Source organism: Blastomyces dermatitidis (assembly GCF_000003525.1).
Source record: "Blastomyces dermatitidis ER-3 genomic scaffold supercont1.14, whole genome shotgun sequence".
Taxonomy (NCBI): Eukaryota; Fungi; Ascomycota; class Eurotiomycetes; order Onygenales; family Ajellomycetaceae; genus Blastomyces; species Blastomyces dermatitidis.
Genome location: NW_025544787.1, coordinates 208,267 through 234,328, shown reverse-complemented (window position 1 = coordinate 234,328; position 26,062 = coordinate 208,267). Strand labels below are relative to the sequence as shown.

Below are 26,062 nucleotides of genomic sequence, written 5' to 3'. Positions count from 1 at the left end.
GAGAATTTTCAAGTCGATTGCTTCCCTCACCAAACCAAGAAGAACTTAAAGAAGAGAGGGATTAAGCTTCCAATCACCATTATAGTCATTGACTGCTGTTGCAACGCATATTCAGCGAGGATACCCTGCCCTTCAGGCCCCTTCTGCGGTTTGTTGCGCGACTAGTGTATACCTGAAAAGCCGTCCCCTCCACATCACCTCTCCACGCCTTGGATTCGAGTTGATATAAGGAACTTCCCAAAATGGCTAAAGGTCTCCGCTCCACCGTTATGAAGCGCAATAAGGCGAAGCTGCGTGCCGAAGTGTTTGGCCCAGTTGTTGATAGGAGGACTGAAAGGCTTTCAGCAAAACTTCAAGAGCTGGTAGCCAAGCCAAAAGAAGTGAATATGAATGATGCAGGTATGGAACTAGCCCGCTTAAGTTTTCTCTTACATGCGTTGTAATCTAACATCTGTATCCCAGATAAACTCGATGTGAGCAAGGAAGGAGAAATCAATGAGTCAAAAGGTGCGCTCGCATCGCAGTCTCTGCTATTTTAAAGCAGACTACAATTCACAATCCTCCTCCCTGACCGGCCATTCATAATCCTAGCAAAGATGCTGAACTTTGATTTCATGATTTTACAGAAATGGATATTGATGAACAACCGGAAGCAGCTAAGCAACCTGCTGGAAATACCGGACGAATCCAGAAAAGAGTTCGACGGAAGACACGGCCCTCGATTACATTTGCAGCACACCCTCAGAAGGCGAAGAGACTCAGCAAGCGGAAGTGAGGGATATGGCCTCATTGATGACTGAGTTTGTTGTCTTGCCTCGCATGATACCCGATGCTCTATCTAAAAGTCATGGTCACTGTTTGGACTCGGCGTACTAGGAGTGCTATATTGAAATTGGGCATGCCCACTGGCGTTTGCGGATTGTCTGGCTACGTTCCTATATGTTAAATTATCCTCAAATAATAATAGAACTGTTATAGACCTAGATTCTTTGCACATTGGAAGTAATTCTTATAAAAGGCCAAAAACAGAAGGATATAGATGAAAGGTAAAAAATTTCTCCAATTAATAAATAATCTGAGGATAATCTATAAAAGGAGGAGCTTGTAGATAATCGGTGTACACAGCACATGCTAACTAGATCCAATTTTCAATGGTGGTCGTTGACTTTTTCATCATCATATTTGAATATTATTTTTCCTGGTCTTTCTTGGCTCGCGTTGTTTTCTCGCGCCAATCGCCAGTCGAACATCCCAAAAGCCAGACAGAATACTATATAAGCAAGAAAACAACAACCAGACCAAGCAATGGAGAATCAGAGGCATATGAGGGCGAAATCTTCATCAATTTTTCTTGAATTTTTGTTCTTCAAGTAACTGCTGATTCGTCCTTGGAAAACATCATGGCACCAAAATGGCCCTGTTACCTTGCAAACCTGTTGTTCCCCCTGGCCATTCTGCTATTCGCCAGCGGCTTTTTCCCCTATAAACCTTTTATTCCCGGTCTCGCGATGTCTTATGGAGAATCGGGGGACATTCGATCATCTGCGCCCTTTGACAGAGTCATATTCATGGTAGTGGACGCACTAAGGAGGTAAATTCGGTCTCCGATATTTTGCTTGGTAGACAGATTTCTCATTGCCGATTCTGAACATACAGTGATTTCGTATATTCAAATCAGTCAGGCTTTACATTTACTCAAGGGTCAGTAGCATAATATATATCCGAATTTGCGGTATATTTTTACACCTCGTCCTAACCGTCCCATAGGTTGATCAAAGATGGAGCGGCATTCCCATTTACTGCCCATGCAGGTGCCCCTACGGTCACAATGCCGCGGGTCAAAGCTATCACGACAGGCTCGGTGCCTTCGTTTTTAGACGTGATTCTTAACCTTGCAGAATCTGATACGTCTTCAACGCTCGTCTATCAGGATACGTGGCTTGCCCAGTTGAGAGCTCGACCTGGTGGGCGCCTAGTCATGTATGGAGATGATACATGGTTAAAATTGTTCCCGGGGTTTTTTGACAGGCACGATGGCACAACGAGTTTTTTTGTATCGGTTAGTACAATCCCACGATTTTCGACGGAATCTCATATATTTAGGAAGCCAAAACGCTGAGGTCTTAGGTTAGGATTTTGTTGAAGTGGATAATAATGTCACTCGTCATGTTCCGGAGGAGCTTATGATGGAGGACTGGTCTGCAATGATCTTGCATTACCTTGGTTTGGACCACATTGGCCATAAATCAGGTCCAAATAGGTAAGGCCTCTGGCAATTTCGGCTTCCTTGAATCAACTTCTAATATAGAGCTAGCGCCCATATGCTCCCCAAGCAAAAGGAAATGGACTCGGTTGTTAGGGAAATATATAACGCTATGGAGAGCCAGGAACATCTTGCGTCTACTCTCCTCGTATTATGTGGTGATCATGGTATGAATGATGCTGGGAACCATGGCGGCGCGTCTCCAGGGGAAACTTCGCCAGCTCTCGTGTTCATATCCCCGAAAATCCGACAAATACGGAATCAAGGTCACTCCCTTGAACCACCTTCAGGGCACTTCAAGTACTATCAGTTAGTCGAACAGTCTGACATCGCTCCTACTCTAGCTGGATTGCTCGGGTTTCCTATTCCACTCAACAGCCTAGGAGCCTTTATACCAGGATTTCTGCCTATGTGGAAAAACGGTACGTTAAAAAAAAAAAAAAAAAAAAAAAAAAAAAAAAAAAAAAAAAAAAAAAAAAAAAACCGGCTTTTCTCAACAATATTTAAAATGAATGTATACTGAGGTTGATCTAGGATTTGAAAGACTTAAAATTCTTATGGATAATGCTAGGCAAATTCGTAACGTTGTTAAGACGACGTTCCCGGCCTATGAATTTAGCTATTCTTTCAAAACAGATCTATGCACCCCTACACCAAACACGGAACTTGCTTCGCTTGAATGCAATTGGCAAAAGGCATGGCAGTTGGCCAGTGCAGCCCTGGATCATGGTGATCATTCCAAGGAAGTTGAGAATGCTCTTCTCGCCTTTTGCAGATCTTCTCAAGACGTGATGAGTAGTGCGGCAAGTAATTACAAAATGGAAAGGCTCCACATTGGGATTTTCCTTGCTGCCCTGGCGGTCATACTATCCAGTATTGCGTCCCTTGGTGTCATGACAGGTGCTAGAACATTTGGTCTTTTCATTTCCATAGGCTACGGCATCATGATGTTCGGAAGCAGCTATGTGGAAGAGGAGCAACAATTTTGGTACTGGATTCTCAGCGGTTGGACATTCTATCTCTACGCAAGGCCTTACATTCAAAGAAGGGGAAAAGACAGCGATGGCGATGGTGGGAAAGCATCGCCTAAATCTGTTCAGATTTGGGCTTGTTTAATCTTTGCTATTTCATCGCGAATTATGCGACGATGGAATCAAACGGGTCAGAAATTTGCTGCAGAACCTGATATAGCAAGAACGTTCTTCCCGAACCATACGAATATTCTTTGGATACTGATTCTCCTAACATACACTGATATCTGCCAAAAAATGTTGCGACGCACAACTTCAGCCGGAGCCGCATCATTCTCGCGACTTTTCTTCCCTATCTTAGCTAGCTTTGCATTTTTGTTTAAGCTCACCTTTACTTCTGCCGATTCCCCAGAACTCCTCCAAGAGACCTTAATATTCAACCAGCTGATAGAAAGCGTCTCTGGGGTTTCCGTTATTACCCAGGCCAGGATCGTGCTCACCGGCATTGCCATAGCCCTGGCGTACGTGATATATACAGAAATCCAACGGAAACGAGCGCTCAAAGCATTCCTCCTCAAAATCCGCAACCAGCATGATGCCCGCCTCCCAAAAATGCTGAATATCACTCTCACAAGCGTCAGGGTCTCAGGAGATCTCCACGACATTGTGAGCCTTTTCCTCGTCACTCAATCAAGATCAACTAATATCCCACTGTACCTCATTCTCCGCCTTCAGCATTGGGCCCTCTCCTCCATGAAGCTGTCTGGTGATGAAATAACTATCACCTCACTAATACTGCAATACGCAACATTTTTCGCTATGGGCGGCTCCAACTCAATCGCCTCTGTCGACCTCTCAAATGCCTACAATGGCATCGGTGATTATAACGTCGTCCTCGTCGGTATCCTGACATTTATAGGCAACTGGGCCGGCCCTATTTGGTGGGTTTTCTCGACAAACTCGCTGTTCATCGGCGATGACGGATGCACTTCGGCTGTCAATCGCCGCCGTCATGGTAATCATTTGGCACTGCTTACCTTCTTCGTCACGATGAGCCTGTTGGCGGTAATGATGGCCTGCACCGTGCTGCGGACTCATCTCTTCATATGGACGGTTTTCTCCCCAAAGTTTTTGTATATCATGGCTTGGAGTTTAGTACAGCATCTGGCTGTCAATCTTCTCCTTGGACATGTCATATTCGTGTCGATTTGTTAGATAAAAATTTTATCAGCCATGTATAGAGAATACATGCATGTAGAGATTATAGATAGTTTTGGAAATACAAATATCTTACTGGTATCATACAGAATAGAAAGCAAAATAAAATAAAATAATCACAAAACGCCATTGTCCTGCCCCTGAATACCCCGATCCCAAAGAAGAAGAAATTCCAATCGTCCTACATTACAATCCCCCAAAGATATCATCAATCGCATCCCTCTGCTTTTGCTTTCGCTTCGTCTTAAGTTTCTTCCTCTTCTGCCGCTCTTCCCCTTCCCCGTCCTTCTCATCCACACCCAACTGCGACAGTGGACTTTCCCGCTTCAACTTCTTCACCATGCCCGCCTTCCGCTCTTCCCCAGCAGCATCTAAAATCAGGGGACTTTTTCCCCCCTTTTTTTCTTTGAGTCCGGCGTCCCCATTCTCCTTCCCTCCTCTGTTCTCACCACTAGCCGCAGAATCCACCACCAAGCCGGGGAGGTAAAGCGATCTCTTCACCACCTCCCCAACATCAACATCAACACTCTCCTCGTGATTGGCGGGTACAACGGCTGTGGTAGCAGTGGTAGTGGTAGAGGTCAAAGTTACGCCGGTTCCAGTATTGGCGTCGGGCTCCGTTTGATATCTCTCTCCAGATGCGACTGTCTTTGCAGCTTGAGCTAGAACCGCGAGAAGGACGACGCCCAGAGCGGAGAATTGTGTATCCGCAACGACGGTAGAGAAGGCGCTGTTGTAGGGTGTTAGGAAGTAATAATGGTCTTTTTTCAAAAATGCTTCGAGGGGATATAAATATGCAGAAAACACAGGGAAAGACGGGGCTTATAACTTGAAATGAAAAGCATTCGGGTCTGAAATACAAAAGGAGAAACCAGAGCTGAAGTCATTAAGAGAGTCACACTGACAGACTCCAATAGGACACACTCCCTCATTTTGAAAAGTGCAAACAATGGAGAATCATAAGGAAACAAACAAGCACGAAATGAAGGGAAAAAAAAAAAAAGCCACTTCAAACTCACACGTAACACCTCGGCACAACAAAGACATGCATATATCGCATCATCTCGAGCACTTTGGCACGGAAGCCACCGTCCTCATCACCATCCCCTTCATCCCACTCCCATTCCCACCTCCTAACGGCCCCAAGTAATGCGCTCATCGACCGCTTTAGCATCGCCAGCCATTTCCACCATTTCGTGCCGTGGTGCTGATTCTTGTTACGGTGGTAGAGGAGGTGGAGGGTTATGTGGATAGATTTGAGAGTGGAGGATTGGGGGAGCCCCTTTTGCTTTTTTTTGTGGGTTGGAGGCATTTTTCTTTTTTTTCTTTTTTTCTTTTGCTTTGTTTTTGTTTTGGGAAATGTACGAGGTAGCTTGTTACTTTCCTTTATATTGAGAATGACACTTTTTTTTTTCTTTCTTTTTTAATCAGGGAGAGGTATTGCTGGTTTTCTTGCTATCTTTTTTTTAAAAATTTCTCCTCTCTCATTAGAGGAGGATGAGAGCCAAGTTCGCTCGCTTTTTAATGTTCTCCGTGCCTCCCGGGCATGTGTGAACAACGGTTGACTTGGTTACATTCATCGGGTTTGGTGTAAATGGTTCGAGGGAGGTTGCCGCTAAGCTTTTTTTAGGCGCGAAGGTTTGAAAATTAGAATGGAAACTTTAACTATCCGACCTCGCTTACTGTCTGTTTAGTTTTAACTATTGGCCCGTCAAACGCGAAGGACACTGCTAAATACATACAACTGAAAGCTTCACTAATACAGCCGTGGCCTCCCCACTTCCTTCCCTTGAGAGCTGAGTTTGATACCGCTACAACATGCTATTTATGTGGGACTTGGAGATGGTATGATCCCCATTTAATTCCACGCTGCTATTTGGCAACAAAAAACCTCCAAGGGACTCCACAAGGGAGGGGGAAATTTTTCGGATAAAAGATCCATCCGTGTCTGTGTAGTTAAAACTACAATACATACATGAGACTAAAAGTACATGGGTAAAGGAGGGAAGATCGCCTAAGAAGTGAGAGAAGGTCGTGGGCAAGAAAGGTAAAAAATCAAAATCAAACTTAGAGAAGAAAAAGATCCACCTCTTATCTGTCCCATTTTTAAGGTAGATTAATTAAGTCGTTCCCCACTTCGAGCGTGTCGTCTCAAACCCAGAAACTCGTCGAGCAAAGGAATAGAAATAACACAGCCGAGCAGAACATGCGAACAAGCATGAGCACGAGCAAGCATAATCGAAAGGAGTAAAGAAAACACAAAAAAGGTAAATAAAAGCCCAACTCAACTAAGTTCCATTCCAGCAACCAACAAAACCCAACAACACACGCCTGAGCTCCTTTTCTGAAAAAGGATCAAACCAAACCAAACAACTTGCCTGTCGATTGATGGGTTCTACCCAATCCCAAATTTGAGTAATGGGTACACAGAGCAAGATGGATAAAAGAGGGCTCTTTCCTTTTTTTTTTTCTTTTTTTTTTTTTTTCCCATGCCTGTCGATCAGGCATTGATTGAATTGGCCTTCCATCACTCTCCTTTCTTTTTCCCTTTCTTTCTCTCTCTCGCTTCCGGAAAATTTTTCTTGAAGACTATTCCTTTCACAACCAAACAGTGGCATTCGGGTTCGAGAGAGGACAGGAGGGAGGAGAGCGGGTATGAATATGACACAAAAGCAAAAGGGAGAAACTGAAGAATTAAGTTACTGAGCGACCAGCCATACACAGCGCAAATTCAGACAACACACCCTGCTGGTGCTGAAGGGTGGTGAGGAAGGGAAGATATTATCGGAATCCAGTGGAAGGGCAAAACAAGAAATAAACACAAAAACCCCATTCGAAGCAGGCAAAAAAGGACAAAAAGAGCGAAAATGGATACTTTCCTTTCTTTCCTTGGCCAATCGATACCCACTTGCACACCCGCAAGTACGCAGAAAACGGCCCTCCATCCCTTCTCCTATTTTTCAAGAAGCCCGAGCGCCAACACCACCATCAGCACCAGAAACAGGGCCCTCATAACACGGAGACATCACCATCATCGGTAGCATCACACCACCGTTCCCGTTTCCATTCAACGCGCCACGTCTAGGCGTGAAGGAGCTGGAGGAGCGGACGTAATACGCCTCACGCTCAGCGGCGGTGGTCCCGCGGTCGAACTGGGAGCGACGACGACGCTGCTCGTCGCGATATTGCTGGCCAACACGTGGCGCGAAGAGGCCTGGGATTCATTTGTGTTAGTGCAAATGCTGCTTTCTATACATATGGGGGGAAAAGGATGGGGAGCTTTTGTATGGGAAGAAATGAGCCACGGGATGAATACATACCGACATGCTCTGCGTTTTCGACGCTACGACGCATTTTTGACGGGTTGTCTGGGCCTGGGAAACGATCCTCGGATCCAGCCAGGGGTCCAGTGCCGGTGTGGAAAATCTGAAGAGCGAACGGGATCAGCTATTTATCCCTCTTCTAGAGAAGCTTCTACGGAGGGTTCTTACCTTTGGGCGGAAGGAGGGATGCTCAAGCATTACGGAACTATTGCGGAATTTTTGGACCAGGCAGTCCTTTCCTTGGATAGCTAAATGGTGAAAACATCAGCGTATACGGAACTTCCCGCGGAACCAAATGAAAAGAATAGCGAAAGGAATAAGGAAAGAAAGGATTTAACTTACTGGCGTAGGATATTTCCGCAATTTTATCGCTGTTGAAGCAATTCCTTTTTGAATCAATTAGCATCATAGTTGGCTTCGCCACTATCCAAGTTACGGATTAACACATACCATGTATGACCCGCACGAGCTTTGGCAAACTAGAATGGAGGGAAAAGTAAGTGCGCTTATACGGATACGAGAAGGGAAGATAGAGCCCTACATCGATGATATCAATTGGCTAATTATGGAATGTTAGCATGGATGCAAATCGAGCTCATTGAGGGTGATATACTCACATCCTCGAAATTGATGAATGCATAGCCGACACTATATACGAAAATGTGCATCAGAACATAAACTACGAAGTTATGGGGGAAGAAGGCATGCGTGTCATTTGGTAACTAACTTGCAGTTATTTGCGAAATCTGCGACAACATTGTAAGTACTGGGAATACAACTAAGATTCGGGGAGAGATAAGCTTACCAATACGCAGATACATGAAATCGTATTTACCATGGCTAGTTTCGTCGACGATTTCCTTAAGCATGGCCTAGGGCAATATGTTAATATACACTGATATCTACCACAAACGGAGTATGGAATCCGTACGTACCTGATCAATCTTGTTTGGAATATTGCGAAGCATAATCTGGTAATGAAAGTCAGCAATCGACGAAAAAGCAAGAGACAAGACGAAACCAACTGTAGTGCGGACATCGACACCACAGCGGATGCGTTCGATGTCGACGAAGTTCTGATTGTTAGAGCGAGGATCACTATGGCGACTAAGTTCATGGCGAGGACGGAACCCAAAGTTATCGTCAGCCTTTGGCATCCAACCCATAGTTGCTACATGGTCATCAATCGGAATGATAGAGCGGCCAGTAGGGCTAAGTTCATGGTATGGACTAGAATGCATGTGAGTCATGGATCGACGACTGTATGGCCGCTTGTTCGACACATCAGATGAAGAGAAGAAGTCTCTGGATTCGAAAGATCCATGGCGAGGAGTTTGTGGCTCTGCCATGTCTGGTCTGTGGAGTTTAAGCTCCAGAACGCATTCCTAAGGATGAAATTTTTTAGCGAACAGCGCAATGCTATGGCGAGGGAAGAGAACTACTTACGTCCACAGATGTTCCGTTCAAAGTCGAAACGACATTATCAGCAGCACGAGTATCGAAGAACTCGATCAAAAACTCATCAACGTTTCCTTGGGTATTTGGCATGCCATGGAAAGCTTTGATATCGCCAAAAGTCTCCAAGAGATCCTTGAACGAGTGCGACACAACACGCGCATCCAAGGATGGGTTAGAGCTGTCATAAAAAACAGAGGCAAAAACTTGGCCTTCGAAATCGGAAACCAGACCAGCATTGGCCGGGTCAAACTTCTGGGCATACTCCCTTGCAGTCAAGGAGCGGATGCGCCATTCAGGATGAAGACGTCTAACTTTTTCGGAGGCATTTTTGGCATCACGAATGTCAGTAAACCCCAGATAGATGCACCCGGCAGAGCTGAGTTCCGTGAACACAGGGCCCTTGAGAGTCCCGAATTCGCGACGCTATTAGGGGAATTGCCATTAGTGGCCATCTGTACACTAGGTTCTCAAGATGATATCTACAGAAACATTCACTTACGTTGAAAATCTCAGCAAGAGTGAGATAGGGGAGGTTTGCTGGGACACCGTCTATAGCGAAAGCACGGTTGCGATTTTCGCCGTCGAACTTCCCTAGATGGGCAAACATCATGGGAAGCGGGCTTTTCACCAACTTTGCTTTCCCGATGGGGCCAAAACCCGAGAGGCGTAGGTTTGAGCGCGTCCCAAAGACATCACTAGCATCAGGAGAGGCATCAGGCTCTGAAGTGGCAGCTAAGTAGCCTTTAGCCATGGGCTGTGGCTGTTGATCTCCATGGAAAGCCGAACGGGCAGAAAATCCAAAAGGATTAATGCTGAACCCAGACGGGGTGAAGCTGGAGGCAGTGGGAGAAAGCTGGGCGCGACCAGCAGAAGATGGGGTGGACAAGAAGGGGTCTTGACCCTGATGATGGCCCAGTCCATTATTACTAGACAGGGCGTGTTAACAAGCTTTTTTCTCCTCCCTTTGTTTTTTTAACCAAGGAGAGCGATAACACGTCTACTTACATGGAATAGAAAGGACGGTGACTATCGTCAGGAGGACCACAGAAAGCCCTTCCGGCCTCGAAGCGGGACTTCAGACGGAGGTCTTCAGGGGAGAAGGCAGTAAGCTTTGTCTCAGGGGAGCCGTTGCGAGAGGCAGCCTCATCTGAGGAGCGAGGGCTGCTTGCAATAGCAGAAGATCCGTTGCCTCTCATTTTTGCTTGGAGAGCGAGATTTATCAAGCAAATCAAAGAGATGATGAACAAGGATGGTTTTGTGATCTCAAAAAAGGCCTTTCTTGCTTGAAGGGCTTGTTGTGGGCTTTTGAGTGTCTATGATGAGTTCGGTGAGAAGACGAAGAGGAGTGAGTTGCTACGATGAAGAAATCAAGTGGAAGCGAAGGATATAAGAGGAGAAACTGAAGCAGGGCAAGAAAACGCACGTGGAGGATCCAGCTAGGGAGAGAGAGAGAGAGCGAATACTGAGGAGCGAGCTTGTCTTGTCGGTATTGCTGTTGGAAGAGAAGGTTGGAAAGATATACGATGATAAAATCGTGTAGATGGAAAAGAGATATATCTAAGAGATATGTCGAGGAAGCTATATGAAAGACTTGGGGGCGGGGGGGATAGAGATGAGCAGCGGATGGGCGAGAAAGGGGGAGAAGGGAAAAAAGAGCGGGAAAGATCAGGAAACAAAACAGAAAGGCTGGGGAGATAGATGGAAACAGGGCATCAGACAGCCAAATAGACAGCCAGAAGAGGGGATGAGAGGAGGTTGGGATGGGAACAAGTGAATATACACGCCAATAAAGTGATGAAAGATAAACAGGAGGAAGAGAAGAATCAGGAGAATCAGAAGGGATAAGAAGGGATAAGAAGAGCTGTGAGCAAGTTGTGAGCAGTTGTGAGGGGGAAATCGGGTGAGCATCCAGCAACTTTGGAATGACGAACACAGGAGGAGGCTCTGTGAGGTAGGGTCTGCAGGGACACACCAGCACGGCAACCCAGCCACAATTGGCTACAATCGGGCGGCAGAGAGGGGGGAACAGCCTGTGGGGAGGGAGAGAGACGGACATCTACCAGCCTTGGAACCCTCAAAAGAGGGAAATGGAGGGGAAGACGCCGGAAGAGGATGAGACCATCAAGAGGGCGACCAGGAAAGGAAAAAAGCGGGGTTATGATGAAGAGACGAGGAGCGAGGTATATATATAGATATAGATATATGATATATATATATATATATATAGAATATCTATCTGCATATGAGTGAATACAGAACATGCAGTGAATAGAACTGGGTATGGATAGATAGTTAGTTATCTGATACTCAGTCAGAGAGCAAGAAGATCTTGATATCTTCCAAGATCAGAATTCTTCACTTATATACTAACTTAGCTGAAGAGAAAAGATGTACAGTTCACAAGTCTCTCCTCACACAGTAGAACAGGAGAAGAAGAGAATGATTTATACAGTGAGATAATACATGCACTCATGCACTCATGCACTCATGGAGATAGAACAATCACAGATAGCAAGAGGACAGAAAAATCTTGATGCTGGCAGCAAACAGCATCATAAAGAAGAAGCATTTCATCTAGTATTCCAAAGCAGCCCTGGATTCCAGATTCCTTTGGGGATCTTTTTAGCCAGAACCCGGACATACAGACGGCGGGGAGCAAGTACTATATGCCGAGTGGAAATAAAGGGGGTATATATAACGCGCGACAAAGCCAACCCACCACGGATAAGAAAACATCGGGAGTATTCTATCTTTGACTACTATTGACGATATAGTAGTAGCTAGACCATTTTACCTAGTTTGAAAAGCAAACCAAAGTAGAAAAACTAGGATCGATGTCATATATATTTTATTTTATATATGAGAGCCGGCATACTTCTGTGGCGTGTCAGGCGTCTTTTATTCTGCCGCCTGTTGCGCTAACTATGCCATGTCATTGGTGCGGAGCTATTATCTGCACCTCACCGCCCAACAGAGGCCACCTACAAGCGGCGGATCAGATAGATAGGCATCATCATCAACAATGGGCTATCATATCAGGCCATGAAACTCCAATAATATATTACACCTGGTAGCGCAGCTCGGCGCCTGTATGGATACCCCTTTTTGCTTACTTTTTGTCAATTCCTTATTTGATTGCTTCATCATGATTTAATGACCATAATAAACTCCACTTTGCATACCGATACCTCCGCCCTCCCGAAGTTATTCCGCAGCCATGCCTGCCGCAATCCCCTCACATAGAGACCCCTCTTATATTCTCAATCAGGTGCGTATACACTATTATAAACTCCACACCTAGTTAAAAAAGTAAATTCCTAACTAACATTTCCTACTTCCGCTACCATGTAATAATTAATATATATAGATCGTTATCTCTCCCTCAGACACCGACTACCTAGACCAACTCATCCCCTCTATCCGCGAATACAGCCGTGGGAACAAAACTTCCCAGCTCCTCCAATCTCTCTCCAAATTTGCCAATGACCGTGAATCAGACATCGAGAAAGCCTGCAACTCCAGCCACCAGGAGTTCGTCGCCTCCGTGAACCAACTGCTCCGCGTCCGCGAAGGCACCGTCAACTTGACCTCGGAAATCCTAGACCTCAACCAATCCATACAGGCAAGCACGGAGAGGCTAGCAGAGCAGAAGAAAGCCCTCGTGGAATCTCGCAGCCATAGGCAAAATATCGATGAGACGTCGCGCGCGTTACAAGATTGTCTCGAGGTGCTGCGCCTGGCGAATCAAGTCAATGAACTGCTAGCGAAGAAGAACCACTATGCCGCCCTGCGGGCACTTGACGAGCTGCAGAACGTCCACTTGAGGAGCGTCACGCAGCATAAAATCGCAGAGATGATCCAGCGATCCGTACCGACCACGCAAAAGGCGATTGCGGAGGCGGTCATGGCTGACCTGAACACATGGCTGTACCGTATTCGGGAAATGTCGCAATACCTCGGGGAGATTGCTCTGTACCATACCGACCTGCGCAAGTCCAGGCTGAAGGAACGCGCAGAGCTCAACCCATATTTCCGCCAGTTCCGGCTGAATTCGGCCATTGAGTTGGTCTCGGATGAGCATGAAGAATTTGATCTGCTGCAGAATGATGACTTGCAGGTGGATTTCACGCCGCTGTTTGAGTGTTTGCATATTCACCAGTCGCTGGGCCAGATGGATAGGTTTCGGGTAGAATATGCGATGACGAGGAGGAGGCAGAAGGAGCTTATTCTCCCGCCTTCGATATCTCTCGTTGAGGAAGACGGGGCAAGTTTGCATACGCTTCTAGAGGAGATTGCGGGATTTGCGATTGTTGAGCGGTCGACTATGAAGAAGATTCCCAATCTTAGGTCTCCTGTTGATGTAAGTCGGGAAGCTTTCGACATGCTAGGGGAATCTACTAATTTGTTAATTATTTACCTATATAGGTGGACGAACTTTGGGATTCCATGTGTCAAGGTGCCGTTACTTTGATTTCAAAGGCACTCCATACCGTGGACAATGCTGAAAATATCTTGAAAATCAAGAATTTGGTCGTCTTGTTCATGCAAGCTATGGATGTGGGCTACCCAGTACCTTTCTTTTACATAGATATGGACGTTTGTGCCTAAAAGTTATTGTTCATGTAAATACTGACAATTTGTCGTCTACAGACCTGGGGCTTCCCCGTTGGAGTCTTCGATAGCTTCCTCATAACCTTGTTTGAGAAATATGCTGAACTTCTCAAGAGGAGATTCAGTGACGATTTCCAAGAGGTATGGATTCGATATGGATTTCATCTTCCCCTATTAAAAAAAAAAAAAAAAAAAATCCTAACAATCGCCCTAGATTGTTTCAACCGACGACTACATGCCGATGCCAATTCAAAATATTGAAGAATACGACAAAGTCCTCAATGTTAGCTGGTATACCCCCGAGAAACCGCGCGAGGAACAAACGTAGGATCCATCTACCATCTATATACATGTTATTTTCAGCGATCACTGTTAACTCTTCTTCAGATTCCCCTGTGTTTTACCATTCTCCCAAATGTATCCGTTATGTTGCATCGATATCCGAAATTTCCTAAACCAATTCTATTTCTTCTCCAACGACGATTTCGAGCACCCAAGTATGATCGATGAGACTTTGAAAGAGGTACATGTAGATCATGCCCCACGACGTCTTTTACATATATGATTACTAACCCATCCACAAAAGTCCCTCGACTCCCTCCTCTCCAACAAAGTCTGCGAAACCCTCGTCGAGCGCCTCGGCTCACAATACCTAGGCCAAATCGTTCAAATCCTCATAAACCTCGAGCACTTTGAAGTAGCCTGCCAGGAGCTAGAGCTCCTCCTGGCCGCCGCACGGTCACCCAACTCCAGCTCAGCGGGCGCCGCCATAACCCTAAACGCAACGGAGAAATTCCGCAATAACAAGAAAGCTGCAGAAAAGCGGATTTTCGAAGTTGTGAATTCGAAAATTGACGACTTGATCGAGACGGCGGAGTATGACTGGACGTCGCCCGTGCCGCAGCGAGAACCCAGTAATTACATGCAGACGCTGACGAGATTTTTGTCGAATATTATGAATTCGACATTGTTGGGTCTGCCCACGGAGATTAAGGAGTTGATTTATTTTGACGCGTTGAGTCATGCGGCAAATATGGTATTGGTACGCTCATTTATATTTTTTACTCTCCCCTCCCCCCTCTTTTCCAAAAACCCCCCAAAGAATATATTATTGACGAAATGTAATTTCTTCTTAACAAAGGCGCTCCCCCTCTCCCCCGACGTGAAAAAGATAAATCCAAACGGCGTCGCCGCTCTGGCTCGGGATGTCGACTACCTAACCCAATTCGTTGACAGCCTCGGCGTGCCCATCCTGCGAGAGAACCTCGACGAGCTCCAGCAGACCGTCCAGCTGCTACAGGCTGAGAACACGGATGAGTTCTACGACATCTCCACGCGGAATAAGAAATATGGGCGCGTCGATGCGATGAATGGGCCGATTTTGTTGGAGAAGTATGTGCCCCTTTTCTTTTCTTTTCTTTTCTTTTTTTTTTTTTTTTTTTTTTCTTCTTTTTCTTTTTTGTTTTTTGGAGGAGGGTAGGTAGGCATAAAGCGGAGATTGATCACAGTGCTAACGACGAATCTCCATCGTGTGTTTCTTATTGTGTAGGCTTGTTTCAACGGTACACAGTCCGCAGAAGCAGGATAAGTTCAGTCTGTCAACGAGGTTCGGGATGAAGTAGTTGGCTGATTAGAAGTGAGACCTCTCATCATGGATAGATAATATAATTAATGGGATGGGGAGTTACAGGGTGCTGTGTTAGTTGTATGCTACCACAAATTGAGAGGGAAATGATGTTGTTTGGAAGGAGAAGGGGGTGGTGTGATATATCAATCAGCCAACCAAGAACATTTCCCCTTACTACCAGGGCCACATTATTTCAGATCCGCCATTTGACTTCTTTGATGTGATGACCCATATCAATAATGAAGATTAGGAGCTTGATATCGCCCGAAACTATTCAAGACGGGCAGTGTATACGTGTACAGGAACAGGAACAAGTTGCACACGGACAAATCACACAAACTAAACAAAAGAAAAGCGAGCAAGGTCATTCATTTTATATAGCTATGGATATGTATATGAAATAAACCCAACAAAAACAAATGAAACCAACTCCATTATACCCTTTGCGTTCCCTCCCTTTCCAAAAATACCCGTTCCTTCCTTCCCTACCCGTGCTTCAGCAAGAAAGAGAAAAAAGTAAAGAACCTTGAAGAAAACTCCTAATCCCTATTGTCATCTGCCATATATGGAGGGAATGGGCTCAGTTGTCGTTACGCCTTCATGTCAGCAGTGGTGTTTTTGATTTTGATTTTTTTATTTTTTTTTTAATTTTTTAATTTTTGTATTAGATATTTTTGTTTCATTTCATTTTACTGATATTTTTTGATATTAATTCCAGCAGCTCTCGCTGCCATTACCATTATTTCAAAACAAAAACGCTAGTACCATTTATTGAACTCTCACTATATATGTGCATGTTATATTTTCTGTTAGCATATCATCTCGCTCGACTTTTGTCAAAAAACATTAAAACAAAAACAAACAGGATCGGCGCGAGAAAGAAATAGGCAGCGAGAGCAGGAGATGTACGGACCTGTTGTGGAGGAATATGCGGGTACGGCGCATACATATTCTCAAACATCTGCGGCTGCGGCTGACCATATCCCGGGTCCGATTGGACGGCTCCTCCATACATCTGCTGCTGGCGGTAATCCTGCTCCTGGCCCATGGTATGCTGCCCAAGGGAGCCATAATCCGGAGGGCCCATATGGTGCTGCGGGTGCTGGACGCCTGGCTGAGATTGTGGGGGGAGTTGGCCGGGCGCGTTGTGCGGCGGAGGGGCGGTGGCCGCCGGGGGAGCTGTCTGGGCGGACCGTTTGTGGGGTGTAGCCTCCTCGCGCGGGACGATGTCAATGAGGAAATCGAACATGTCTGATTTGGAGAGGGCGGCGGCAATGTCTGAACGTTGGAGGGTTCGCCGTTTGTTGTCCTCGGCATGTATCCAGGCGCGCATAGTCAGTTCCGTTATGAAGATGTCGCAGCCCTTGGCGAATAGGATTGGGGCTTCGGCTGAGATCATCTTCACTTCTGGGTCCGCTTTCATCACTTTCTTTATCCGGGCCAGGGGCAATTGGTGAATTTTGTAGTCATGGTTGTCGGATTCGAGATGGTTGATCGTATGCTGCCAGTAGGTGGTGAGGATATCGCGCGAATTGCCCTGGAGGCCTTGGCTCACCTGCAAAGGGAATGAAGGAGTGCAATCTGAGTTAGCCAGATGAACGCTTGTTGGTTTGGTAGACATCTCGAAGGAGATCTGAAACAAATCGGGATCCTACTCACGTTGGCCCATGATCCTGTGTAGAGTTCGGGTACTGGCGCATATCCTTGAGCTGAGAGCTAGTTGTTTTGAAAACGTGCAATGTAAGTAGATGCTCAAAGCACGTCCAAACGGCCTATATATATTGTGTAATGTCAAGGATGGATGGATGGATGGACGAAAAACAATGGCGCTATTGTTTGCCCTTTGAACTAATTGACTGAAAGAGATATATCACCATACCGCAGCGCTGGCTCCTGCAAAGACGTTACACAGCTGTTAGTTGCCGTAATAAGATGGAGAAAGAAATTCTATAAAAGCAATCCCTTTCTCTAGTTTTAACTTCATTTCAAAACATCAAACAAGAAACTCCACGATGGCAAATGAACCCGGCTCTTTAACGAGGGTTGATAGTCCAGGACATGGACGTTGAGATAAACGAACGCGGTTACGCACCGTAATGGCCCCCGTTCCTGATGTTATATTCCGGCTCTGCGCGACCATGCTGGCCTCCGCCTGATTGTGTTGGATCCATCTCGGAGGATATACTCGAAAAACGCGCCGGAGTGGGAGCAACAACAATAGCTTTGAGAGGTGGAGGACAATCGGTCGAGACGGCGCTACTAAGAGGCTTGGGTAGATGGGGAAAATGCGGGAGGCAGCAGACGGAGAGAGATGGGCACGTAGAAGGTTATTACTGGGAGCGGAATAGGAAGATAGATAGCTGAAGGGTAGAGGCAAAGGCTACTATAAGAAGAGAAGGGAAGAGAAAGGTGGTGGGGGAGTTTTGGGGGAGGGAGAGGAGGCGGAAGAGTGCGAGTTGAATGTGACTGTGAAACGCGACTGCGAGCGATGGCAGATGGCGGTGATGGCGGTGATGGAACAGTTCAGCGGTAGTTAGTTAACTAGTTATTTATTAACCGGTTAACCTTTTTTTCTTCAGCTGGGGAGGAGAACTTGTCATTGCTTTCTTTCTGTATTTTTAATCCTATTACTCTGCTAGATGTTTCCTTTAACTACTTGTGCTTTGGCTAACTATTATATTTAATACGACTGTATAAGTACTTTTTTCCTCTCCTGTTCATCTAAATATATAATAAAACTAACCTGGATCTCTTCTCTACTCCATCAAACAACAACCATTTAAGCTTTTGTTTACGATGAGCAACCCAAGCCAATTGGGCACCACTGACCGTTCACACCAACGGACCCCAGGGCGCTGCTGGCCCTGGTTCGAAGCGCTATTCTTGGGATCTCGTTGGCCAAAACTATAGATTGGGTGTCCATGACAAGTCATATTAGGTATAGGAAAATCCCCGACAGCCATGATTTGGAGAAACAGCCAATTCAACCTGCTGCTATATCCACTATCCACCCGCAAAATACGATCACATCTGCTGGCCTTTTTAACTCATGACTATGAGAAGCATTACGCGAAAGCTGCAGGTGAAACTTCAGCACTGGACTCCATGCGCATGGTATTGTCATCCATGAAACTGGCCGCTCCATCCAATGATGTGCTATTCCGGCGCCCAAGACAGATAAACGTGGTTGGTTGGGCTGCCGCAACACCTTCGCCTCGATTGTCAGGCTAAAGCCCAAAAGTGGGACATCAAATGCAGTGGTGATGAAAAGGGTGGTATGTAAGTGATGTATAGTTCATGTATGACTAAATAATTTCTTAAGGAGGGCATATTATCGTGTTTTTTTTTTTTTTTTTTTCTGCTGAATAAAAGTAGGAAGAGATAACTAGTTACCCGTTGAATTATCTAGAACACTCACGACGGTTAAACGCTCACAAAGCTCGGACAGAGGAGCTGTGAAGTGATATTGTATGATATTATATATGATTTAGCGGCATGAATACTCCTTACAGAGTATGATACAGTTCAGCCACTATAATTACTTTCAAGAAACTAGATCAATATTATGCGATTCTCGAGCCAACTGGAAGCAACCACTGTACGTACCCAAGGCTCTGGCGCCGAGCAGGACATTGAACCCCAAAGCCGTCCGTGAATACTTCCATCCACCGCGTTGAGCTTTGTAGGATACTAGCTCCTTTCCGGAAATTTCCCATTTACCATATGAATGGATACATGATGATTCCGCCATTCGGGATAAACTTTCATATCATTGGCAATTAATTAAAAAATCGACGGGGCATGCTCCTCGCCTATGATAGCATAACTATTGCAAGATGTTAGGATAGGCAAGGCGAGGAATGATTTGTAGAATCGACAGCCGTAATCATAAACGGAAAGACCGCATTCTGTCAGCCTCTTTCTCCAATCACTACGGACTAGCCAGTCAGTAGCTTCTCTCGCGGCGGCTGTTGTTGGCATTATTGATGAATTATTGATTGTTACGGCCATTTATTACGCTGTAGTTAGTTATCACGCGAATATTTAGCTGCTGCGCCAAGATATTTCGACGCTAGAGCCGTCCACCTATAAAAAGCTTTCTCCCCCAATTTTTGCTTCCAACTTTTTTTTCCTCCCTTCGATAATAAGAAAAGCTGGGAGAGATATGTCCATTCCTCACACAATACTTTTTTTACAATGAATCAAGAATAAATAAAATAGCAATCCTCTGCAAGACCTCTTGGATCTTGCCATCAATATGTCTGTGCAAACTCCAACCACTTCCCAAGAGGAGGAAATTTTGTCAGATGAACAGATCCAGGATTTGCTTCTGGAGGCAGAGACACGCCTTCGTTCTTCTTCCCGAGGCACTTTGCGTTCTTCAGCTGATGCAGTAGCTGCTTCTAGCTCTTTAAGGTATAGTCGTTCATGGATGTTTATTTTGTCATTGTCAAGCGTTCGCTCAGAGACTAACAATACTTTCAAGGCTTCCCGCGCTTGATTCCGTTCGAACTGTTCAACCTTATATTCGCAAACAAGACGATGTTGCTGTCTTTGACCAGTCTCGAGCCATCACTGCTGAGCAGAAAAAGCTCTCAGAAACCATACGTTCAATTTTCCAAGCCACTAATCCCAAAACCAAGGAGGTGAGTTGCTATTTTCGATTCTCGCGACCCCGCCCCTCTCGCTTTGCGCTTCTTCCACTACGGTGTTTTGATGAAGATATTTACCGCTTCTAGCGCTTGATACAGTTTTACTAGCCCGTCTTGGGCTACGCTGTTTCCGTGAAAGCTCTCTTTATTCATAGTTACTCTGAACACCCTTATCTCATATTCTTTCCCCTGATTCTTTTCTAAGTTCTTGGTTTGAATTTGAGAGGAAATGTACTGACCCCTTATTATTAGCCAAAGGAAAAGCCAACCGCAGGATCTGACTGGTTCAACCTCCCCAAGACAAATCTCACCCCGGAACTGAAAAGGGATCTCCAGCTTCTCCGAATGAGACCGGTGCTCGACCCTCATCGACACTACAAGAAAGATAACAGCAAAGCGAAAGTGCCGGAATATTCCCAAGTTGGTACCATCATAGAAGGCCCTACTGAGTTCTTTAGCGCTCGGATTCCCAAGAAGCTGCGGAAACGGACTTTCGTGGAAGAAGCTATGGCGACCGAGAAAGAGAGCGGCCGCTTCCGCCGAAAATATGAGGAAATCCAGGCCGCCAAAACTAGTGGAAAGACAGCCCACTACAAAGCTGTTAAAGCCAAGCGTTCCAAGGGAACGAAATTTGGTTGAAATACTATTCATGATTCTACTGGAAGTTTTATGTAGAAGCTACCTAGGTAGTTCACCCGCCGATCGTCAAGGAGATATCCAATCTCTAACACAGTTCGATATCCAACACCACCAAGTCGAATCGATACAAACGCGACAGTCTAATTAATTTTCGGCTGCCGCAAAAATATCTACCAGTGCCTGCTGTACTAGTGTCTATCGCACACCACGCCGGTCAGCTATGCAATGTGGGAGAAGCAAAGCGAAGGATAAAGTGCAACACGTACCTGCACATCTACAGCCGCAAGCCTGCCCGCCTCAAGAACTTCTTCATGCGTCGCCTTGCCCTCCTCGACGATGGTGTCGAGCTCCTCCACTGTCGAATGTTCCAAAAGCCTGTCATCTCCACGCGGGACTGGAGCCAAGACCGCCTTATTCGTCACCAGGCTTAGTGCGAGTACCTTAATCCCACAGTGCCGTGCCACTATGATCTCAGGAACCGTTGACATCCCAACAAGGTCTGCACCAAGCTGTCTTAATAGTCGGCATTCAGCCCTCGTCTCATAGCTTGTTACTGGTCAGCATTGCATCGGCTGGTAAACATATATTCATCGCAAACCTTCGTAATTCTTTCTTCTTACCTTGGTCCTCCAACAAATGCATAGACACCCTCATGCAGCCGTCTTTTATTTTCTGCCCCTATCACTTTTCCCCAAGCGTGGTGGATAGTCCTGCGAAGCCCAATGTCATAGGCATCTGACAGAGCAGGAAACCTAACGCCAAATTCCTCTTCATTCGGGCCACGAAGTGGATGTATTCCGGCAAGACCGGCAAGAAAGATATGCTATCACAACGTCAGCTCATCTGGCTTTTCGCGTCTGTTTATAACCGAAGAACAAGGGAGCCATACATCACTCAGCACTACAATATCCCCAACTTCGTATTCAGGATTCAATCCTCCTGATGCATTTGTGACTTAATTCATTTGAATATGAGCAATAAGTTTATCCAGTATAAGGGCTAGCAATAAATTATAATAATACAATGAGAAAGGATATATCTCACCAATGATCATTTCATTCCTAGTAACTTGAAGAGCCGGACGGGGAACGTGACTTGGTCGACCGTGTGTCCTTCATAATAGCTGGTGCGAGGCAGGTTATATATCAAAATCCAATACAATTAGGGAGAAGTAATTTCTTGATTGATATGACAAACGTACTGTGATCGACCAACCATCAATATCCCCAGGAATATCTGTCCCCAAGAATGCCGAAGACGAGTTTGCCGATATGACCAGGGACTATGCAAGGGAATTAGCATTCACCATCCATCGTTGATATGTATAGATAGATAGCTAGTATATAGGAAAGCAGCTAGTTTTACCGGTTGAAGTGGGAAAATGCGGGATCGACCCATATTCAAATTCAGCTCTGGGACTCTCGCTCACTGATGATGCAAGTCCGCCTAGGCCCGATCCGCAAATTATGGCAAATCGGGGCTTTTGAAGTTCGGCTGGCAAACGCTCACGCAGATAGGCGCAGGCTTCCTGCGCTTGCTGGAAGATAGATTGTTTGCCCATGTTTTGTATTCTTTGGAATATCTACGGAAGGTGGTATGGGAAGAGTCGAGGAACATGGACTGGAAGTTTGGATTTTGAAATAGATGCTATGAGTGAGATACTAAGGAGTAGGTTCCAACAACGAATTGCTTTCAAGAGGGCGAATATGTCCTCATTGTTTTTACCCGCATCCATATTGTCGGAGCCCGCCGCCCCAGTTCTGCCAGCGACTTCAGGATTAATGCCGCTGCCAGAACGACATTAGTCATTTTGCATTTGGGAAAGAAAATGAAGAAAATACTCTATACTGCTTCCACTATCAAACTGCTTACGCATACAGGCTAATTATAATTATTATTGGTAACGTTAAAGCAAATGTTCGCGGAAGACATTTGGTACCCGCGAAATACGTGTAAGTCGCTAGCAATATGAAGTACCCCTGAATCAGAGCTGTGATTGGGTGGTTGGTGGCATGTCGTCTTATGTAACACAAACTTTTCAAAGAACTTTTTGAGGATCAACCTTGGAAATAATAGCCCACGGCAGGATATCACGTCAAGAGGCGCAAACTCCATCAGTATCGGACCAGGAGGACCTCCTTCTTCTCTCAATATGTTTTCTGCAAATTCCGTGCGCTCTGTATGGAGGAGTAATAAAAGGCTAAAAGTGTGTGACATGAGTCTTCCACTCCATCGTTTCGCCAATGCCCTAACCCAATTCGCAGATATCAAATCCTTCTCGACCCATTTCAATCTCGCATCCGCCGGCCCAGGAGAGCGGCTCTCCCAGCGCGCATAATCCGAGTTCTAATGCTGTCTCTAGCGAAATAAGGTCGGGTTCAGACTGTATTATTTGGCTTAACTTCCCAATGGCTAATGGTTATCCTTTTCCTGCAGAATACCCTCCGCACCTCTTGAGAGCACCCCGAAGGAATGGTAAAGGCTCCTCCCAACTTCACCTCCCAAATTTCAGACCCCGTGCTCATCTTGGTATAGGGCGGAGAGATTAGACCAGATCGGTAGCAAATTCCGGCTACCGCGTAATGTGCAAGCCGTATACCTGAAGCCCTTGCGACGAAAAGCAGAATTCGGCCTTCCAGTCTGTGACCTCCAGCTCCGATCATACAGCGCACGACATGTCGAGTTCTTCGCCGACTTTGCGCTCAGAGCGGCATATTACCTGAACCTCCCTGCTTTCGGACCTGCGCCTCTTCCACGAATTACGGAACGCTGGACTGTCTTGAAAAGCAATTTCGCTCACAAGAAGTCCCAGGAGAATTTCGAGAGAGTAACGCTTCGTCGATTAATTCAGATTAAGGATGGCCATCCTGATGTCGTTCAGACGTGGTTGGCCTTTCTACGAAAACATGCGTTCCATGGAGTTGGTATGAAAGCGAATGTTTGGGACCATAGTCCAATAGGTATGATGCTCCCCCAACTTTTCTCGATTTGTCCGTAGCATGTGACAGGTTTCTAATTAAATTAAAAATTTTAGGCGTTGGGAAATCGATGGATGAGACGGCTGCTGAGTTGGACACCGCAATTGAGGAAAAACTTGCCAACTTCGGCTCTAGCAAGAAGGCATTGGAGCAAGCGGAATCAGTTGCTGATTTGGTAGACAGAAGGAAATTTATCAATAACAATAGCCGCTGAGATTCGGGTATTTTAAGGGGTTTTATATGCATGGAGCTTGTATATCATTTGGCCATATCTTTGTGTTTCCTTGTGTACTAAAATAAATTATAAATTCGTATATTGAAGTGTAAATTGCACCATAAACCTATAGGCATTCCATTCCTCCCAAAACATGTAACCCTAGTCCGTACCGGACAGCGCTATATACTCATAAAAGCTCCAAAAGAAGGAAATGGTCCCCATACTGTTTAGTATAGAATGTCTCCTGGGGCGGCGAGGTCCGCGGCATTCCTCTATTTATGCGAGCACGTGAGGCAATTTTGAGGCTTGTTGGGTGGGGGTGAGGAATCTTTACAACCACCTAACAGCAACATTTCTGCAAGTTCTCCAATTGATCGCAAAACATCTAGGTATGTCCGCTATATTCCAGCGGGCACATCCGGTATATTCCGTGAGAAATGCTTCTAGGTTCTTATTCCGACAATTGAAACCCTCCCGTTCACTGTGTCCGCGACAATGTCGACGAAACGCCTCAGCCACCAAATGCGCTTCCACTTCGAATGACCGCATCATTTTCTCAGGCATCCAACCGACCGGGGTCCCTCACTTGGGCAATTACTTAGGAGCGCTGCGGCAGTGGGTTCTGCTGCAAAACGAAGCTGTGCCTTCTACGAAGTTGATATTCTCCATCGTGGATCTCCATGCCCTCACCGTTCCACAGGACCCTACAATACTTCGACAATGGCGGAAACAGCTGCTGGCTACATTGATAGCTGTCGGGATTAACCCGAAACGGTCCACTATCTTTTTCCAGTCTGCGGTACGGTTTTTGCTTTGCATTTTCTTCACGAAACGCGAATCGCAATACAAGCGCATCGAGTTGGGAAGACAAATGAAATGGTTAACCGCTAGCTAACAGCAGCCAGGTGCCAGCGCATTCGGAATTGATGTGGATCTTAAGCACGATATCTTCGATAGGATACCTATCAAGGATGACACAGTGGAAAGTGAGTGCAGCTCTCTCTGATGGCGACACGCCGCAAAACTCTTCCGCTAAGAATTGTCACAAGAGTAAACTACAATTGCCAGAGGAATCTACATTGGATAATTCAGACGCCAAGTCGCGGCTTAAACTTGGGCTTTTTTCCTACCCAGTGCTTCAAGCGGCGGATGTGCTCGTACACAGGTATGGGTGGTGTGATTCACTTGCTACTTATGCTAGGATTGGCACGAATAATAGAAAAACAGAGCAACCGATGTGCCCGTAGGGGAAGATCAAAAGCAGCACCTTGAGTTTACGCGGGAAATTGCCAACGGCTTCAACCACATATATGGTCCGGTGCTCGTCATGCCATCTCCATTGATATGTAAGCATCATGAACATCAACATATTGAATCGAAATGTTGACAGAAAGAAACCGAAAATAGCGCCGGCGAAACGCGTTATGTCACTCAAACAGCCAACATTGAAAATGTCTAAATCGCACATCGACCCCCGATCTCGAATTCTTCTCACAGACTCGGCGGAGGAAATTCATCAAAAGATAAAACTTGCCCTCACGGACTCTGAACCGGGAATTAGCTATGACCGTTCCAAGCGACCCGGTGTTTCTAACCTTATCGAGATTCTCAGCCATGTTCAGGGAGGAGCAGGTGGAAGCATGGCCTTTGCAGAATTGGGGCGGGAACACCAACATTTGAGCATGCGTGCCTTCAAGGAGCATGTAGCTAACTCGCTCACGGAGCATTTGAAAGGAATTCGGGAAAAGTATTTGGAACTTACAAGTAACACCTCCAGCTATATTGACACTATTGCAGAAGATGGTGCCAAGTTTGCCAGGAGAAATGCCGATATCACGTTGAAAAGTGTCAAAGATACTTTGGGGCTTTCGTGATCGAAAGATTTCTGTATAATATGTATAGTCAAGTACTAACGAAGGATTATTATTACATAAAAATGTTTTTGTAGCACATGAGTCTTGATGTGCTAATTATTGCAGAGCTAGTCTACATTAGGAAGCAACAATTCTACAGGTGAACTGGTATGTAGTAGACGGGAAATTTCCAGTATTATGACGGGGGTCAAGCGCTCGCTTACGCTCGGGGTGGGGGTTGGGGGGCGCGAG

At 45.7% G+C, this 26,062-nt stretch overlaps 11 protein-coding genes across 12 annotated transcripts; 6 read left to right on the top strand and 5 right to left on the bottom strand.

The window, feature by feature from the left end:
- The first annotated feature begins 12 nt into the window (after positions 1 to 12).
- On the top strand, positions 13 to 1,193 carry BDCG_09139 (uncharacterized protein). Its single transcript, XM_045424924.1, has 3 exons — positions 13 to 399; positions 463 to 507; positions 627 to 1,193. The coding sequence occupies exons 1-3, from the start codon at positions 243 to 245 to the stop codon at positions 773 to 775; spliced, it is 351 nt and encodes a 116-aa protein (XP_045273531.1). The 5' UTR covers positions 13 to 242; the 3' UTR covers positions 776 to 1,193.
- A 9-nt stretch (positions 1,194 to 1,202) lies between these two features.
- BDCG_09138 (transferase) lies at positions 1,203 to 4,587 on the top strand. The gene is made up of 6 exons (XM_045424923.1): positions 1,203 to 1,591; positions 1,657 to 1,701; positions 1,768 to 2,059; positions 2,133 to 2,260; positions 2,315 to 2,685; positions 2,798 to 4,587. The coding sequence occupies exons 1-6, from the start codon at positions 1,401 to 1,403 to the stop codon at positions 4,447 to 4,449; spliced, it is 2,679 nt and encodes an 892-aa protein (XP_045273530.1). The 5' UTR covers positions 1,203 to 1,400; the 3' UTR covers positions 4,450 to 4,587.
- BDCG_09137 (uncharacterized protein) lies at positions 4,303 to 6,048 on the bottom strand. Its single transcript, XM_045424922.1, has 2 exons — positions 5,472 to 6,048; positions 4,303 to 5,182 (listed from the first exon to the last, which is right to left on the bottom strand). The coding sequence occupies exons 1-2, from the start codon at positions 5,762 to 5,764 to the stop codon at positions 4,639 to 4,641; spliced, it is 837 nt and encodes a 278-aa protein (XP_045273529.1). The 5' UTR covers positions 5,765 to 6,048; the 3' UTR covers positions 4,303 to 4,638.
- Positions 6,049 to 6,125: 77 nt separating this feature from the next.
- Positions 6,126 to 11,420, bottom strand: BDCG_09136. Of its 2 annotated transcripts, none has more exons than XM_045424921.1 (14): positions 10,239 to 11,420; positions 9,733 to 10,159; positions 9,222 to 9,656; positions 8,801 to 9,160; positions 8,711 to 8,746; positions 8,581 to 8,647; positions 8,503 to 8,521; positions 8,393 to 8,423; positions 8,317 to 8,334; positions 8,226 to 8,254; positions 8,118 to 8,161; positions 7,944 to 8,023; positions 7,773 to 7,878; positions 6,126 to 7,666 (listed from the first exon to the last, which is right to left on the bottom strand). In XM_045424921.1, the coding sequence occupies exons 1-14, from the start codon at positions 10,427 to 10,429 to the stop codon at positions 7,413 to 7,415; spliced, it is 2,097 nt and encodes a 698-aa protein (XP_045282824.1). In that variant the 5' UTR covers positions 10,430 to 11,420; the 3' UTR covers positions 6,126 to 7,412. The 2 variants fall into 2 exon arrangements, with proteins under 2 accessions (XP_045282824.1, XP_045282823.1); XM_045424920.1 differs by having other exon boundaries at positions 8,226 to 8,334; positions 10,239 to 10,546; positions 10,657 to 11,403.
- Positions 11,421 to 12,163: 743 nt separating this feature from the next.
- BDCG_09135 (exocyst complex component Sec15) lies at positions 12,164 to 16,084 on the top strand. The gene is made up of 9 exons (XM_045424919.1): positions 12,164 to 12,501; positions 12,601 to 13,593; positions 13,659 to 13,790; positions 13,884 to 13,985; positions 14,059 to 14,168; positions 14,232 to 14,367; positions 14,431 to 14,886; positions 14,986 to 15,236; positions 15,394 to 16,084. Exons 1-9 carry the CDS (start codon positions 12,451 to 12,453, stop codon positions 15,464 to 15,466), a joined length of 2,304 nt encoding a protein of 767 aa, XP_045273528.1. The 5' UTR covers positions 12,164 to 12,450; the 3' UTR covers positions 15,467 to 16,084.
- On the bottom strand, positions 15,735 to 18,179 carry BDCG_09134 (CCAAT-binding factor complex subunit HapE). Its single transcript, XM_045424918.1, has 5 exons — positions 17,564 to 18,179; positions 17,351 to 17,364; positions 17,131 to 17,187; positions 16,385 to 17,026; positions 15,735 to 16,253 (listed from the first exon to the last, which is right to left on the bottom strand). Exons 1-5 carry the CDS (start codon positions 17,640 to 17,642, stop codon positions 16,251 to 16,253), a joined length of 795 nt encoding a protein of 264 aa, XP_045273527.1. The 5' UTR covers positions 17,643 to 18,179; the 3' UTR covers positions 15,735 to 16,250.
- Positions 18,180 to 18,414: 235 nt separating this feature from the next.
- Positions 18,415 to 19,440, bottom strand: BDCG_17926 (uncharacterized protein). Its single transcript, XM_045426969.1, has 3 exons — positions 19,078 to 19,440; positions 18,890 to 18,924; positions 18,415 to 18,698 (listed from the first exon to the last, which is right to left on the bottom strand). The coding sequence occupies exons 1-3, from the start codon at positions 19,220 to 19,222 to the stop codon at positions 18,537 to 18,539; spliced, it is 342 nt and encodes a 113-aa protein (XP_045282822.1). The 5' UTR covers positions 19,223 to 19,440; the 3' UTR covers positions 18,415 to 18,536.
- A 168-nt stretch (positions 19,441 to 19,608) lies between these two features.
- BDCG_09133 (rRNA processing protein Fcf2) lies at positions 19,609 to 22,637 on the top strand. The gene is made up of 3 exons (XM_045424917.1): positions 19,609 to 19,887; positions 19,958 to 20,117; positions 20,376 to 22,637. The coding sequence occupies exons 1-3, from the start codon at positions 19,730 to 19,732 to the stop codon at positions 20,760 to 20,762; spliced, it is 705 nt and encodes a 234-aa protein (XP_045273526.1). The 5' UTR covers positions 19,609 to 19,729; the 3' UTR covers positions 20,763 to 22,637.
- On the bottom strand, positions 20,156 to 22,632 carry BDCG_09132 (purine-nucleoside phosphorylase). The gene is made up of 7 exons (XM_045424916.1): positions 22,128 to 22,632; positions 21,964 to 22,044; positions 21,807 to 21,885; positions 21,652 to 21,716; positions 21,383 to 21,585; positions 21,029 to 21,308; positions 20,156 to 20,957 (listed from the first exon to the last, which is right to left on the bottom strand). The coding sequence occupies exons 3-7, from the start codon at positions 21,814 to 21,816 to the stop codon at positions 20,907 to 20,909; spliced, it is 609 nt and encodes a 202-aa protein (XP_045273525.1). The 5' UTR covers positions 21,817 to 21,885; positions 21,964 to 22,044; positions 22,128 to 22,632; the 3' UTR covers positions 20,156 to 20,906.
- A 58-nt stretch (positions 22,638 to 22,695) lies between the features above and the next one.
- Positions 22,696 to 24,143, top strand: BDCG_09131 (37 ribosomal protein Rsm10). Its single transcript, XM_045424915.1, has 5 exons — positions 22,696 to 22,968; positions 23,027 to 23,133; positions 23,199 to 23,237; positions 23,298 to 23,722; positions 23,797 to 24,143. Exons 1-5 carry the CDS (start codon positions 22,915 to 22,917, stop codon positions 23,952 to 23,954), a joined length of 783 nt encoding a protein of 260 aa, XP_045273524.1. The 5' UTR covers positions 22,696 to 22,914; the 3' UTR covers positions 23,955 to 24,143.
- Positions 24,144 to 24,286: 143 nt separating this feature from the next.
- On the top strand, positions 24,287 to 25,858 carry BDCG_09130 (tryptophanyl-tRNA synthetase). The gene is made up of 5 exons (XM_045424914.1): positions 24,287 to 24,756; positions 24,863 to 24,943; positions 25,007 to 25,122; positions 25,185 to 25,303; positions 25,365 to 25,858. Exons 1-5 carry the CDS (start codon positions 24,349 to 24,351, stop codon positions 25,829 to 25,831), a joined length of 1,191 nt encoding a protein of 396 aa, XP_045273523.1. The 5' UTR covers positions 24,287 to 24,348; the 3' UTR covers positions 25,832 to 25,858.
- The last annotated feature ends 204 nt before the right edge of the window (positions 25,859 to 26,062 follow it).